Genomic DNA, 17,803 nt, shown 5'->3' with positions numbered 1-17,803 from the left:
ATATATTAATATACCGTAAAATACCGACAGATATCTTATAGTATAGCTAATCGCCAACGATACCAAAATATATCGTTTCGCTGTCTGTCTAGCACCTATATTGTGAGAGAGACGAAATATACCAAAATATATCGTAATATACCGATCGCCTTGCTATAAGATATCGTAAGATACAAAAATATATATTATAGCTTCGTATGTGGACTCTGTCAAATGTTACTTAAAATATATCGTAAGATGCCTTGCTATAAGATATCTTTTGATATATTATTTATTGCTGTCTGTGACGGGCTTTGCGTTAAGTAAAAATATAATTATATAAACTAGTGTTTGTACAAAACTCAGCTACCGTCCACTAGAAATTCACCTCGCAAATTTTTTGCTAACCACCTGTGATAAGTGGTAGACCTATAGTAGTAAGAACAGTAACTAGTCCTAACTACTCAACAACACACAAACTGATAAAAAATATGTTCTTGGACATATTCTATTTATAATTTCACTTTCTCGGACCTGGTTAATTACGACCACCATTGATTCTAATATTTTCTTTTTTTCGTATACCCCGGCCACCGGTCACATACTTGACGAGTGGCATGGGAAGTAGCGAGGTAAGTAGGCAGAGATGTAGTGCTGCCGCGCTACTCGTCATGCCCACCGCTCTCTATTTTGTGGGTTTTTTGGTGAGAGTCAAATGATCGGCAATATGAAGTATGGAGCGTCGCGATTAATCGCACGAGTAGGGCAGTGTGTGCCCCTGTGCCCGGAGCGGGCAGCGCGAGAAGCAGAGCGAGGAGCAGCGCCAGTAGCACAGTCTGGCCGTAGTAGAGATCAACACTTGTAGCAGTAGTAGCTTGTAGCACAGAGTTGAACTAGTTGTCACTAGCATGCCAATTATCAACACTATACCATCTACATTACGTTATTACCTACAATATATTGTTTAGTATGATCTCTTCTTCTTCTTCCTAGCGTTTGTCCTGGCTTATTGCCACGACTCATGGAAGCCTGGGGTTCGCTTGGCAACTAATCCCGAGAATTGTCGTTAGCACCAGTTTTTACGAAAGCGACTGGTAAATATCAAATGATATTATTTATTTAATCTTTATTGCAAAATACATGAAGGTACAAATGGCGGACTTAATGCCTTTAGGCATTCTCTACCAGTCAACCAATGGGTTAAACCAGAAAGATTAAGTAGGTGCAATGTCTTTTAAAGTAAATAAATTTGTAACCAAGACTATATATGAATATAAAGTACGAGTATATATTGATAAACTTACACATATACTAATACGAATAAATATATTGATACACACATAATTATACCAAGTGTGAATCATTAAGTTGATGAGGAAGAAAGTTTATAGTCGTTAAGTTAATATATCGTACATAAGTTCCGATAACCTCATTGGTGCATGCCGTGGTTTGAACCCGCGACCTCAGGATTGAAAGTCGCACGCTCTTACCGCTTGTTTTACATAACTAGTAAGTAGTAGTAGTAGTATTTTTATAGGTTCTATTTACGGTCCACGTCACCTTCCCTTATATTGCCAAAGTTCGAAATGGTGCCTACTGTCAGAGTTATTTCACTCGCTCGGCTTATGCTCGGCACTCGATTAAAAAAATGACTGATTACAAATGTCTTTTGTGACATGCCATAATATTATAATAACGATTTAATTTTAATTTAATTTAATATTTTTATATTTGAATTGTGTTGATTATTTTTATATTCGTTTATTTTTTTTACTTTAATTTGCTAATTATTATTTTAATAAATTGTAATTCAATTGACATCGACCTAATTTTATGAATTACCCTTTTGACATGCCAAATTTGTAATTTTATCTATAAAGGAATATGAATATGAATAATATGTATGACTGTTCCGAGCAGTCATTAACCCATTCAGCGCTAATCACGACACGTCGTTTTGTCTCTACGAAGCATTTCCGCTACATACCGGAAAACCCATGTTATCGGCTACGACGTAGCGCTACGACCGTAGCTCAGCGGTGATTGAGTTAAGGCCCAGTCTAATAAGCGACAAAGATAACTCGTCATGCGAATCATGGGATAGAGAGGGACGGACAACGTGATTCGCTGGCAAACATCGGTTTTGTAAGACCAAAAAGGTATTGATTGTAATAGAGAGGTAAAGTCTAAAAACGTGCCCCCTAGTTTGATAGCCGTAACAGATGGCGCTGTCGTACTGCGTCATATCAAAGTTATGTATAACTCCGATACTCCGTATAAGATAAATAAAGTCTAAGAAAAAAACGTGCCTCGAAAAATCAAGAAAAAATTATGCTCGAATAGATGGCGATATATATACCTTTCTTTATATTAGTATAGACCATACTCGAGTAGATGAAGACACCGTTTGGTATTTAACACATGTCAATCAAAGAACATGGGTCAATGAAAGAATAAGAATTTTAGTCCGGTCCCGTGTCGAAAGATGGCAGTAAATTTAGTTGACTACAAAATTTGCGTTGACAATACGCCTCTATACTAAATTATCATTGGCTAATGTTACTCTTCGAAGGCCGCAAAAATATGTGACGCGCTCTCATGGCTCTACACATAAGATCGTGTCAGATATTTTTGCGGCCTTCGGAGAGAAAAATATTATTACAGGTGACTGTACCTACGTAGTAGGTATTATTTATCTATTCTGTGACTCAGCAATTCAACGTGTCACTTTATGGTCTGTCGGCGTTTAAACGTTAGGGCGTAACATTGCCACTTATCATAAAATTAGAGGTACGGTGACTTTTTGACACTTTCTGTCACTTTTTCCAGTTAAATAGGGCCCTAAATTGACTAGCATAGATTTATGTTGGAACTTTAAATTAGTTCGAAAAGCTATTCAACGGTCGATTGTTACACGCGGAACGGTTACGAACCAAATTCTTTCTGAAAATATCGTTAACGTTTAGAAAAGTTACCCAGGTACTTAAAGTAGGCCAAGTGTGGGTAGTTCGTGTACAGCAGTTGACTTTTAAAATATTCATGGTGAAGGTACCAAACAGATTCAGGGATAATAAATGTACAGCACAGCACATCCGGAGTGGCGACCACTTCTACGTTACGACTTCTGATGAAGCACATTTCCATCATCATAGTTTAAAACAATGACTTGAACCTGATATTATCTATTAGAAATCACGTTGTTCAAGCGTTTCCAGTGGGAATTTAAGGAAAAATAAACCAAAACTAAGCAAATAGAAACTTTACTGTTAACAACTTTAACTCTATTAGGACGTCTAAGTCAACTCACTCTTGTACCTATGTAAGTCAGTGGTAGATGTATGTAGGAATATGCCCCAACACGGCAAGCGACGAAGCCTGGAAGGCTTTAATCAGATGAATTAAACTTACTCCTTGCATGGTTCCGAGTTACAGAAAGCTCTTTGAAACACTACCTAGAAACTGCATGTAAGTAGGTAAACAAGTTTGGTACAGCCAGTTCTAAATGACACGTCTTATTTACATTACGTTTGAACAGATTGTTATATAACCATATTAATAAATATTATTATCTATATACTTACTTAGAAGCGACTTTTGCGCCATAAAACTAGGTACTATAAAAAATTAACACTACAACATAACCATTTTGTTTAATGAGCAAATGTAGGTACTTCTTGTGAGTTGTGCAAATGACAAAGTTCTAATATAATCTCTTTCCTATAGAGAAATTAAACACGCAATGTGACGCCGGTCGGGAAGTATATGTGTGTTTTTGTTTTTGACTTCCGTTAATTTCAAGGGTGCATCTCTGAGCTTAAATTAAGTAACTTTCTCAAAGACACTGGTATTCTACTTAACTCCATTTCGGAGATGATCAATATTTAATTTTTATTTTATAAGACCCTTACGAGCTTGTACACTTGCCTTAGGGCCTGTTTACATATTGATTAGTATTCAGTACGAGTTCATACATTTGCTCCTAAACGTAAAGTACGATCTCGGACGATTGATGTTCGAAATGACATTGATATGTCACAGTTTTCAATTGTTTGGTGGAGTTAGATGTAATGCCCGTGTTACAACAACGCTAAATGCAACATTTAATTACTTTTTGTAAAAATACTAAAAAAATAGCAAAAAAAAATTTTTTTTTTTTTCAAATTAACTATAACATTTAGTTTCCTTAAAGGTACTTACCGATACCCTGAAGTTAACGGAATTCAATAAAAACACGGGTATATATCTACTTAGGCATATGCCTATAGGTATAGGTAATGCAATTTAAGACTAGGTGCCTAGATCTAATGATTATGGTAATCGACGTCCATATTTCATTGACAATAACTGCGTCAATAACTTCCCAGCAATTTTTAATTTCACCAGGCCCTAAGTAAATTTATGAGGGAAATTTTCTTTTCAAATTGGGTAGGTAAGTAGAGTAGAGGTAGACTCTTGAAATCGTCTGATATCGATCTTAATAACTGAAGAGGTAATAAATAAACAAGATTACCAATAGCAATAAAAAGTTCAGCTTGTCGGTTTCCCGTATTGTGGGTTCGTCTTGCAATATCTATTAAAGGTCAGATAACTGACATCAGAAACTTGCTGTAATCTCAGATTAATGGGTTCCAAGCCTCAAGCATCTTAGAGCAATGCTGATAAAGACATGATTAATGATTATGGCTATTCCTTCCTCTTCTGAAGTTTTTGGAATGAGCTCAGTTGATAAGATTAAATGACTATTAAAAAGAAAGAAAAGAAATTAAGAAAGATAAGCATAGAAAACAGGTCCTTAACTTCAGTACTTAATTACATGGCAAAATAAAATTTATTTAAGATAAAGATCCCAATTAGTATAGACGCTAAGTATTTAGTCCCTTAATTACATTACAAAATACAAATTGTTTTATAAGTACCAAAATAATAAAACCCTTAAGGGAATCTACCGTAAGTAACGTAATAAACTAAACGTTTTCTAAAGGGATTTAAGTATACCTAATAGGGCAGAATGGATTACTTATTTCAAACTATGGACAAAATATAAATTGTACTCATACATAAATTGTATAATCTATCAACAGGAAAACTCAATGAAGATACCTAACGACCCGAGGCCGTCTTTTGATCAGAAGAAAGGTGTCTTGATTATCAAAAGGTGAACCTTTAATTTGGGAGCCCAAGGAGTGTCAAATCTAATTTGAGTTCACTTCGTGATACCTACCTACTTCTGAAACGAGAGCTTTTGCAAGCTTCAAGATTTAATTATGCTCCTAATAATAGGAACGTATTAGCAAAAAGGATACCTATAATCGTAAGAATTTATGTAACTATACTTATTCTAATCAATGTTTCAAACGCAGCAATAGAACGTTGGTATGCTCGATTTGAGAATCACCCTTTTCCTTAATTAAAATTGCCTTTCAAAATGTTGATGGCAAATAGACAATTTATCCAACTACGGAAGTGAAGAGGTTCCCACTTTCCTCATAAATATTCATTATCTACCTGCAATATATTTTTCTTGGATCTTGAATATCCGCATTATGGCCGTGTACATTTTTAGAAACGAGAACATAGTTAAAAAATTAAAATACTTAACTTAAATTTCTCAGTTGGTATTTATGAACACAACTAGCCCCTGCCCGCAACTTCGCACGCATAGAAGTCTTTAAAGTGTATTTATGTATATACAAAGTCAGTTAGGGTGCATAAAGAGCGCAATTAACTTTAAATGACCATATCGTTAATATCAACTGTCAGTAAAACCATCCTGTATACATATATCTCATGACTTTAAAAGCAATAGTAAGGCATCCATACATTGCAATGTCATAATTTCATGCAATAATAAACAATCGAACGCGTTATTCTACTTGTACCTACATACATATAACAGAGAGGATAGTAATATTTGCTCTAGCTTATCTCTGGAAGTCATCTTAGCCGTTTTCAATAATACAATTTAGCTCTCTTAATTTAACGTTTATTAGGTACCTAATGTTTATGTAATCTAATAAGGTATCCCTACCTACCCTACCTACTTTTCATGAAAATTCTTAGTAAATAGGGTAGGCTGCAGGTAGAAAAAGTTTTGCGGAACAAATTCTGTCATAACCAGAACACGTTACTAACTACTTTCAGTTTAGTAGGTGTTACCAATTCCATACCGAATATGGGAAACCCAGCAAATCACGCTAGTATTGAGGTTTTTCAATCTGGATTTTCGCTTCGTTCGACAAGCGGAAATTGAAATGGTCTGTACGTACATCAAAAAAGTCAGTGAATTTTATGTTGGAAATCAAACAACTTAACAATCAGAATTGAGATTGGTAAGTGACCTTAAAGTATTTTTTTATATATAATAATAATTTTGAGCTGCTTAGATTATTCAGGCAAACTGTCGATGGCGGAAGGCAGATCCAATTTTTCTGACTTAATATCTCGATCGTGGGAATTGACGTATTAAACTTATATTTTGAGGCTGTTCACGCTACCATCGTTAGCGACGAATAATTCGCTCGGAGCTTTTTACGTGCCCGAGGCATAAATGTGATTTTCGACGACTCCCACCGTTATAATTTGAACTGCAAGCAATGAGAATTCACAGTTAGGATCTCCTTCGATAAATCGCAGTTTTTAAGCGGAACACACATGTAGATAAGGTCAGATTGGGTAACAGAAACATAGTTTATTTTGCTCGGGCGAGAGAAACAATATGATGAAAGTCCTTCTACTTCTACGTAAGTATTTTTAATTAATTTTCTTTATGCATATAGCTTTATCTTTAATATGATAATTATTATTTTTTAATAATATCTTGAAGTATCTCTAACCTTTATTGTTTCTCTTGCCCCAGTGTTTCTCATAACCTTATAGATAAAGATTGTCTGAGTAACCATAACTGCTACGAAAACGCGATCAATGTAACACATTCTATATTGTGGTTTCTGGTAGACTTATTTTGTGTCAAACGGTAACAAAGTACGCAACCTTATAACATTAAAGTTAAACGTACCGATAAGCGGTGCCTATAACAAGAGCACGTTTGCCTTGACCACTCACTATGCTTATGTAACTCATTCATGCCAGCAGGCATGCGAATTGATGAAATAAAAAATGTCTAGTCTAGTCTAATGATTAGGCAAGATAGGTTATAAGCGTTCGAAAATTGACGCATACCTTGTGACAAATTGTACTAGTTGCCTTTATCGCACCTGGACAAGCGAGATATGTGCACGTGCTAACGGGTTCCCGCTCACGGAAAGTGAAAGAGCTAATGTGTATGACTAAGATGTATGGAATGCGAAAATTACTTAATCAAAAATAACAGATGTAGGTAGTTATAGAAATAAATATGGTAGTATATTTTTTGTGCTTATGTTTGAATATCACCTATCTATAGTTATAAAATGTCACTGATCTAGTCCTCGATCTACACCACTCATGAGTCGTTTTAGACATTATATTAAGAGGGTGCGTAAAGCGACCAAATTAGAAAGGAACACAGTATACGGCGCGCTGCGCGTGACTTGCGAGGGAAGATTTGTCGATTGCGTGGCTAATATGTGATGTGATTTTATAGACATAGAGAGCTGATTATTTTTGACCGGTATTGTTACTATTTGACTTGGCGACTTCAAACATATCACACATAGTTGGTAACGCATAAAAACGGATAATATTTTGTTTTATCCTTTTTGAAGTCGGTTACTTTTTTTGTAAAAAAAATATATACTAAAATTTGTACATTATGCAACGACAAATAATTGAAATTAGATGTAACTTAGACATGTTTTCGTGATTTTTCTTTCTATTTAGCCAACTTTAATATTTTACGGTTTAAACTCTCTTGTTTTATAGTGATTTTTAATGGCATTTGCCCTTGATTAAAACGTGTAAAATTTCAATATAAAAACTGCATTTATACATTAAGTAGCCCCCTCTTAATAAAACAAAAATAAAATCTATATGTCTGTCGGACTATCAGTCTTCGGGAAGTTGTGGAATAATAATAGCAATACTACTTTAAGGGAGTTCCTGAACAAAATCTTTATTTTGAATAAATAAGGCTTTCCTTATATATTAAGTTAACCCTTTAAAAAAATAGGTACATTTAGATTGCAGCTGTCACCGCCGAAAAACTACGATAATCAGCAGGGAACAAGACGCTCTTAAATATCTGAACACAACTATTTATTACTTATCATTATTTATTACTATTGTAGCGTCGGTATTCTTTCAGATTTGTTGAGCTTGCTGCCCTTACATAGTACGTGTGTTTTTGATGGTGTCTTCTTGTTTGTATTTAAATCTTTTAAGCCGATTTCCTCCCACTTTCGGTCGAAAATCTTTATTTTGAATAAATAAGGCTTTCCTTATATATTAAGTTTACCCTTTAAAAAAATAGGTACATTTAGATTGCAGCTGTCACCGCCGAAAAACTACGATAATCAGCAGGGAACAAGACGCTCTTAAATATCTGAACACAACTATTTATTACTTATCATTATTTATTACTATTGTAGCGTCGGTATTCTTTCAGATTTGTTGAGCTTGCTGCCCTTACATAGTACGTGTGTTTTTGATGGTGTCTTCTTGTTTGTATTTAAATCTTTTAAGCCGATTTCCTCCCACTTTCGGTCGTCAGTGTAACTATTTTGCATGTATGTAATTAGGTACTGTAAGCGGTCTATGTTAAAAAATACTAAAAAAATGTTAAGCGACCATACGTTTAATCCAAGCATCGTAGAGCCTATGTTCTCGACAAGTGAGTAAAATGTGAGCGATCGTCGAATGAGTCAGGAGGGAGATGTCAAAGACTGTTGTCACGCCGCTCCGCCAGTCTGCACTCGCCGCCGGATGAACGCGCGCGCCCGCCGCCTAGCGGGAAAACTTTACCGGATGGCGAAACTCTGCGGAAAATAGATCGACACTTGTAATGACTTAGTTTAAAGGATTGTATGGAATTTGTTGTGAAGTGAAAGTTCGTGTGACATCATGAATGGGCACTGGATAAACGTATGTGTAACTTTTAGTTATTTATGTTGTAACTATTTATTAAAAGAATGATGGTAACTGAAATGATGCAAATGAGGAAGCGAGGATGTTGGGACGTCCTTTACCGATAGTTCTAGTGCTACGGCACGTAGCACTCGTAGCACTTCCGGGTCAATAATAGGCTATGCAATATTGATAATGGAAATAAAGTACATATCAGAAATGATAAAATTAATTCCAATAACAATACTTACACCACACTAAACGTATATTGTATCTGACTATAGGTTAAAGGTAAAAAAAACAATAAATATTTAACTTATTTCCCTTTATAATATTTAGTTACGTACCTTAAGATTAGAGTAGTGTTACCCACACAATTTGATAAATAAAACTCCTTCCCAATATTTTATTGGACAATTTTGTTGGTATTGGTTATCCGGCATAAACTACCGAACCGTTGTCTTTCCATTAGGTTTAGATTGGGGATTATCTCGGTATCCCTCTCTTTTCCTTTAGTTTTCACACTCATATATTATTTAATTTTCCTCGTCCTAAACGTTTTTCCTTCCATTTGACATATAAGGATGTCGTCATATTTTTTCCGTGTAACTACACGTTTTTACTATTTAACTGTACCCCTAGTGTAAATTTGATCGACATCATAACGTGACGAACGCGTTTGCGTTAAGTCTCATTTTGTATAGGATTTTGAGTTTCCAAAACGTCCCGCTTGGCGCGCTCTTTCTAAATCCAATACAAAATGAGACTAAACGCAAACGCGTACGTCACGTTTCAAAATCGAATTTATTTACACTAGGGGTACAGGTAATAAAACCCAAAAATAATTGCGTCACTTTATTCAAGTTAAAAATCGATTTCATGGTTCCATTTTTGTCACCTGTCACTATGCCCGTCACTTTCGCACTTACATACTTGTTAGAACGTGACAGGTATAGTGACAAATGACAAAGAGCCGACCATCTTAGCCCTACTGTAGATGTTAAGAACATAATTCTGGCGCGTAGTTTTATCCACTGTCTACTATTATTGCTAATTGTACCCCCATTTCTTGTAAGCGGCGGCGGCGATGGGAATTATAAGACGATAATCTCGGAATCGGCAATCGAACTCTGATAAATCCTACTAGCCATATATAATACCTTACTTAAATAAGTAATACCGTTGCCGGACGCCAGACCATCTAAATCTGCAGCATGTAAAAAAATACGCTAATAATTATATTTTCACCACACCAACTCGTACAGGCTCTCCTGATTATTCAAAAACTGATGAGGAGTTTAACTATTGCCATCGAATGAAATACTAAATTGGTCACCACTCCAACGCTAGGAAAACTATCTGTCCGTGTCCACATCATAAAATATATGTCATTCAAATTAATCATTTAAAAGTCAATTCTTCCAACCAACATAAGGAAACAACTCAAATATTTGCATCAAATTACTTTGCCCCACATGTGGATAAAATGAAACCTTCTCATTAGTTTTTGAACAATCAAGAGAGCCTTTCGAGCTGGTATGGTGAAAATTGTAACCCTCGCAACGCTCTTGGTTCAATTTTGGAATAATTCGCTTTCTCGGGTATCAACATAACCACGAGCAAAAACTTCATTTGCAGATATAATGCATTCACCTGGTATCTCTTTAACCAGTAGTATATATTTTTTAAATATCTCAACACGAATTCCATAACGTCGGATGTGAACATCTGACCAAAATGACATTTTAACATTAAGAGTAAGAAATTATAAATTAACTTGTATCTTTAAGTAACTTGTATCTTCTAACAAACTGACTCTGGTATTTCTATTATTGTTCGTTTTTGAGAAACAAAAGTGCATAAGGTCGGATTTCATGATATTCCTTATTTTCGTGAAGCATAAACGTGGAACGTGGAACGTGGGTGTTTTCTATGTATTTAAGTATTTATATATTATATATATCGTTGTCTAAGTACCCTCAATACAAGCTTTATTGAGCTTACTGTGAGACTTAGTCAATTTGTGTAATAATGTCCTATAATATAATATTAATATATAATAATAATAATATAAAGCATTATTTTCACATCCGTCTTTTTCTATACGTTTGGTTCTCAAATTTTGTGTCTTCTCAAATCAATTGCGATTTTGTGATTGGCAGTGACTTGAGACTTTATGCATCTAACATGTAGTCACATTGTGAGGTATCAGTAAATACGACGGTTTGCGGTTTACCTTTGTTTTGTCGACGATTTTTCTGTTGATTTTTGTTTCACAGAAAATAATAATTTTACAGTACAGTTCTTTTGTTTATTTAAAAACTTTGAATTAATATTCTGACTTTTGATTATATTGCAAAGTATGTTTCTATGAAATGAATAATCAAAGAAACATAATTAATTGTAAAGTTTGTGCGGAAAGAGAAGAGTCGTGGAATGTAAGGGAGCTCAAACATCCTACGACTCTACTCTTTCCGCATTGACTAACAAAAATATGGGATTCGATTGTTCAATGAATAATTTCCTGCTTGTTTTCGGCAAAAAGTTTGGCGATAAAATGAGGGAACAGTAGCTACCCGTCCGTCAGAATAGGCCTTGAACGGGGGCTATTAGTAGGTATCTTGTACATAACAAGTTAAAGGGAGTCTTAGCACATTTGCTAAGAAGGGAAGACTTTTCAAACTCAATAATGGCTTATAACCGAACCGATCATGTTCGTTATTGTTTCTTGAAAGTCATTACTAAGCTTTAGGTACATTCACGATTGTTTTTCATATTTTTGGACCCATGGTTTAAAAGTTAGAAGGAGGGTGGACACAATTATTATTATTTTTTCAGAGCAATTATTTCCGTAAATTTTATGTTTATCGAAAAATGGTTCTTGAAGTTCCCTATTAGATTTGAAGGACCTATCCAATGACACCCCACACGAAAGGGTTAAAGCGAAAAAAAGGGAGATTGTCAGTATAGCTGACTTAAATACTCGTATCTATGCCGAATTGCAGCTCCCTAGCTCTAACGACCACCAAAGCCGCGAATAGACAGACGGACGTGGCAGAACTACGAGTATGTATAAGGGTTCCTAGTCGACTACGGGACAATAAAAAGTTTTAGTAAAAAACAATACGAATGTAATACAGTTATTTTTATAGAGTAAATAAGGGTATCACTGTCCCATTCGATTTAATAATTATGGTATAAAATATGCCTGTGCTGTGCCTTTGCTTAACCTTTGACCCTCTTTTTGCATTTTTTTACAACTCACTACTTTCCCTTATTTTGCGCCAGATTTAGCGTTACTCCCTCGGAAACACAACGCTTTTTTTTAAATTTTAATATCACTTAAAACCACGTGTATATGTAACGCTCATATAATTTGATATGCTAATGGAATATATGCTCATATAATAGTTTACCGCATTTTCGCTCAGAAAATTCCAAACACAAACTAGTATTCCACTGGCCATTTATTATTATGCGTGGTGGGGTAAAATACTAGATACTTCTAGGTATACTGGATTCGATGGTTGGCTAATCCATCGTTACATTAGCATGTATCTAGCGCGAAGGTAGCGCGGGCGCAGGGCTCATTGTTCGGTGATGCGGGCGATCGCGCCATCAACACGGTACCTGCAATACTGGATAGGAATATTAATGAATTGAATAATGCTATTCTGCGATCACAACATGATAATACAGAATTTACATGATATATAGGTACATCACAAGTGTCGCGTCCAACTAAAGATCGTGGGTTAAAACCCCGGCTCTTACCAATGAGTTCAATACCCAAGTTCTCAAACCCTCTTATACATTCGAAGACATACATAAGACATATGTACCTCTACATATACGTACTATGGGCCAAATCTAGTTAGGGAAGTAACACGACATATATGATATCATTATGACTTAGGAACGTACCACTATTACGATATCATTTTGATTTCAATGGCAGATTAAGGGTCTAAAACATATGAGAGCTTAGGTTGAGCGTTTACTGTAAAGATTGAAATTTCGTTATCTGCTTCTCTGTGGCTCGAATATGTAGGAGTGATAGAGAGGTAAGTAACGAAATTTAGCTAGAGTAGATCAGATATTCTCCTGCAACTAGATTCCATTTCACTGATTACGAAGTTGATTAACTATTCGTTACTAGTCTCGATAACCTAATAAACTTAGTCATAGTTCCTAAAGTGAGCACCTTCTTACCGTCAGAGAATAACGTCAGCGCAATAAGTAGTCCAACTGAATTGCAATAAAGCACGTCTTGTGCAGTCGAACAAGAAAATCAGATATAGAATTAATATTCTGCTCAATTCAATAGGACAGTCGTCGGGCAGGCGACTTCAATTTTGGTTCAACTAATTCTGTAGCTAGCCGACGGAACCACCAAAAACCAAGTTGTTGTGTAACGCTTCGTCCTGATATTAATGCCCGAGCAAGGGAAAGATTCAAAATTAAACCACGAGCGGTTCAAAAGGTGGGATCATTACAGATTTTTAATAGTCTTAACAGTTTTAAAATACGGCTTAAGCGACACCTTCTACATATTCAAAATGCACTACCTCTTGGCTGTAGAGCCCATACCTTCTTATCTCTTATAATAGCCCAGCCAAACATAATTCATTCATTACTTATATTCTTAATAAATACAAATTCACACTCAACTATATATCCTATCCTAACTTATATATACAAAAAAAAAATGCTTTATTAAAATACTCTAATATGATATTGTACACAAACTAAAGCACATACAAAAACTACACAGTAGGTACACAAATAATTTTATAAATTGCACTCCGTTTCGTCACATATACACATACTCGTACACACCCATCTAACTTTTTCTTCTCTTCCTTTTCCTAATGTTTTGTCTTAATGTTTTTGTTTTGAAATGTGTTTTCTTGTTTTGTTTTTATTACTAGGGTCCAACTGAAAACCAGCGTTGCAGTTCATTTACTGCAACTTTATGCTGTGTCGAGCTCCTTTTTAACATCACGCTGTAACGCATCTTAGTATTAAATTGTTTTAGTAGTTTTAAGATTTTATGTTCAAATGTACCAATGCGATATTTGTAATGTTAAATAAAACTTTTCTATGTCTATGTCTATGGATCTTGAGCGTTGCGAGGGTTTCAAGGCGCATGGGTTAAACTTTGCCACCGAGTAAAGTATACCATTTTTCACCATACGACCGCAAGGAAAATATTGTAAAATATTAGAATATAACAAATCAAATAAAAATGAGCGCTATTAAAAATTTATCGTTCAAACTAAAAATTCTACCAGCCAACACGAGGAAATAACTTAAAATTTGCATCAAATTACTTTGCCACTCATGTGGATAAAATTAAACTTTATCATCAGTTTTTATATCTCTACGAGCTGAAATACGTATTGACAATACTCAGCAACTGTCAGTAACGGCGCGCCCAAAATATTCTATCGCAAGCCGCGGACTAATGTGGCTTTCCTTTCATCGGCTGTAAGAAAAAATGCTCAACTCTGAAAATGTGTCACTACGTGGGAAACAAGAGTTATTTTAACCTCATTTAACTTCACTTATTATTCATGTTATTATATAAGTATATTTTTTTAAACATAATCCATGTGTCGAGTATTGTTGTGAAGGTGCGCGTGCGGCTAGGCCATTGACGCTGTGACGCCGCGACACGCCAACTATGTCAATGCCAGCTCGCGGCACTATCGCGAATACTCTTATCGACCTATTCGGTTATTGGAAAATTACATCCACTCCTTATTTACATTCGAACGGGGTATTTCTTCTATTTAATCTCAATGGCATACTTTACGAATACCAGTAACCTGGAGTCAATAAATTTTATTTCTCGCAGTACTCGTACCTCGATAGTTCGCGGATGGTTGATAATACTGTTGTATTGAAATAAACCCCAACTGAATCCAATAGCGCAAATTGAAAATATATATATCCTTTCATATAAACTCTTCTTAGCTAAAGGTAATAATTCGTATAAACGAAAATCATTAAGATTTTTACTATACAGGCGAAACGAAGAACAATTTTGTTATACATACCAAGTTTCTGTAACATCACATACGGCCTTATGACTATCGACCTATTATATGGATGCTTGCCACGACAGAACATGTTCTCTTTAAAAACCTATGCATCCGAGTCTTCAACTAGGGTCAATTCAACAATAGAAAACTAATGTCTCCAATGGATAATTATGACGCGGATGTGCAAACTATCCAGCACTATAATCAACAGTCCAAAAAAGTTCAACGGCATATAAGTACATCTCATCTAGTATTCTAGTATACTGCCCATCCTCCAAAACATTTTCACATACATCACCATCATCATCATCCATTATAATGTAACAACATCCCAGTGTCACAAATTCATGAGAGCTATAGGACCTGAGGTACGGATCCAGCCGGCCGTACACTTCGCGAGGATTGGACCTGAAATTTCTATTGCATAAAAAAACGTGGATATGCATAGATAGACAATAGACATCAATGATTAGAGTTCTGTACCCCTAGTGTAAATTTTATCGACATCATAACGTGACGAACGCGTTTGCGTTAAGTCTCATTTTGTATAGGATTTTGAGTTTCCAAAACGTCCCGCTTGGCGCGCTCTTTCTAAATCCAATACAAAATGAGACTAAACGTAAACGCGTACGTCACGTTTCGAAATCGAATTTATTTACACTAGGGGTACTGTTTGAAGTAGGTATTTAAACTTTACAGGCGCTGTAAACAAATGATAACGCGTACCTGACATGCTTAATAGCAATTAACCAATAATTTCCAACACCAAAGCATTTCAGCTAATTACCTATTTCCGAACCTTTGCTTTGACCAAAGGCCTGTAGTTGATCACTGATATTTATTACCAAGAAACCAATTAGCCCGCCGCTGCTGACGGATTTCAATATTGGTTGACTAATAGGAAAACCGAGATTTAATTAAGGAGCGACATAATTATTCACAGCTCAGTTTAACACGTTTACCTAATACTGACGTGGTTATCGGTTAATTAATGTTATATACCCTTGACATATAGATTAGGTGGATAAAGTTGTTAACGTGTAGTAACTTACTTATGACTAAATTAATTAAGTAAGTACAAGAAGTTTCAAGTAAATGTTTGCTGATGTGACACAAATTTGAAATGACATGTGTATACAATTTTCCATGAATTCATTTTATACAAGTTACAGTTATAGATCGTGTCATTTACGAAGACCGCTGCCTTGACTCGTGTTTTCATGTTATTAAAGGTTAGATTAGACAAATCTGCGCGACATCTTGGATGACACGAACTATACTTTTACATTTACCTACTATTTAAAACTTAACTACTTATGTATGTTGTGTACTTATTAATAAGAACCTCCTACCGATTGAATTATACTCTTGGCAACAAAATAGCGATATGCAATGGATTAGGTACTGTCAGCAACAGAATTAACTGAGCGCGCTAGATTTTATAGCAGAGTTACAAATTTATATTTATAGGTCTGAAGCGGTAACATTAGCATCTTGTGCTGTAAACGGTACCTACTAAATTGCATAAATTCCCAATTTATATGGAACTGCAATCTAAGTGTAGTGCAACATTTTAATGAACATGAAACCCTATTTACGTTCCCCGCTGTTTTAACCCGGTCATAGATTCATAAATATCTCCCACTAAGCTATTTTTACCGCATTGTACAAAATGCGCCCTCCCATCTAATGTGGGCCGAGCATCTACAAACAGATTGTCACTCACTTCGTGCGCAGTCACGATGTTTTCTTACCTGTTTATAAACAATTCATTTATTTTCTTTTAAGAGGCTTTTTAGATATTTTTATTGACACATCTACAGTGAAATTACTTTGTATCCTACAGGAATATTTCCTATAGACACATACGTATTATATGGTATTTAATAATATGAGGAATATTTATGAATCAGTTTTCAAAAACACCTCTAACGATTATAATGAAATCTAGGTACAATATGAAGGAGAGAAAATCAAGATAAATAGATAATTTAAATTCGAAACAATCCATTTTCGCAAGTTCATTGGTCACCCAGGGATGAATCTCAGTAAAATTAAACAACTGTGTACCTATATACCTATATGTATACGATGAATATGTACCCTTCTCATGTTATTTTCAGCGTCTATATAAACTGCTTAAAATTCGTAATATTGCACGGTTCATAATCACAACGAGGATAAAACTTTTTTTTCAACAAAAAATCTTGGTGAGAGTATCCCATTGCGTCATTCGTGCAAACCGAGATGTCAACTTTCACAATGCCAAGCAAATTGTATGTGAGTCGTACAAGCAGAGCCTGCACTTTTAACCTGTCGCCGACCCAACAAGTTTCGGTCTCGATATCACATGTTATACCTACAATTGCGTAAATGGGAGCGTATTCAGAAACCTTAAATATGGTTCAAATATGGTCCCAATATTTGTGCGTCACGGTTTAAATTTGTCAAGAGCAAAAACGACTCATCGAAATCGACGGTTGCGTGGTTACTATAATTGCTGCATAAAGTTGAAGAAGAAAATACAGTTACAACTCATAGAATGGGATTAACAACGTAACCAGTATGAATGTTTATGCATACATAAATTTTTATCCGTTAAAATGCTAATATAGTTTTAGGAAGTTTATTCGGAAAAAAATATGGATATTATTCACGAGTCGTGAATCACGACTGAAATATCTGGGAAATATGTCCCCGTTTATTTCAAATGTTAATTTCACGTATTCAAATGATATCCAAAACGAATTGGTCAAATGGGTTCACATGCTCACATG

General features: G+C 35.3%; 1 protein-coding gene and 1 long non-coding RNA gene across 2 annotated transcripts in view; one reads left to right on the top strand and one right to left on the bottom strand.

The window, feature by feature from the left end:
- The window catches only part of LOC133533554 (uncharacterized), a 146,654-nt gene that overhangs the window by 112,073 nt on the left and 16,778 nt on the right, over window positions 1-17,803 (bottom strand). The gene's annotated exons all lie outside the window — the stretch shown is intronic.
- The window catches only part of LOC133533553 (speract receptor-like), a 63,834-nt gene continuing 54,805 nt past the window's right edge, over window positions 8,775-17,803 (top strand). Inside the window, exon 1 of the mRNA XM_061872545.1 lies at window positions 8,775-8,997. Coding sequence (XP_061728529.1) covers window positions 8,977-8,997 — 21 coding nt within the window. The 5' untranslated portion in view covers window positions 8,775-8,976. The remainder of the gene's footprint in view (window positions 8,998-17,803) is intronic.

This window comes from Cydia pomonella, unplaced genomic scaffold (assembly GCF_033807575.1).
Source record: "Cydia pomonella isolate Wapato2018A unplaced genomic scaffold, ilCydPomo1 PGA_scaffold_178, whole genome shotgun sequence".
NCBI classification, from domain to species: domain Eukaryota; kingdom Metazoa; phylum Arthropoda; class Insecta; order Lepidoptera; family Tortricidae; genus Cydia; species Cydia pomonella.
The sequence above is the reverse complement of the archived record's forward strand: the minus strand, read 5'-3'. Positions and strand labels throughout refer to the sequence as shown.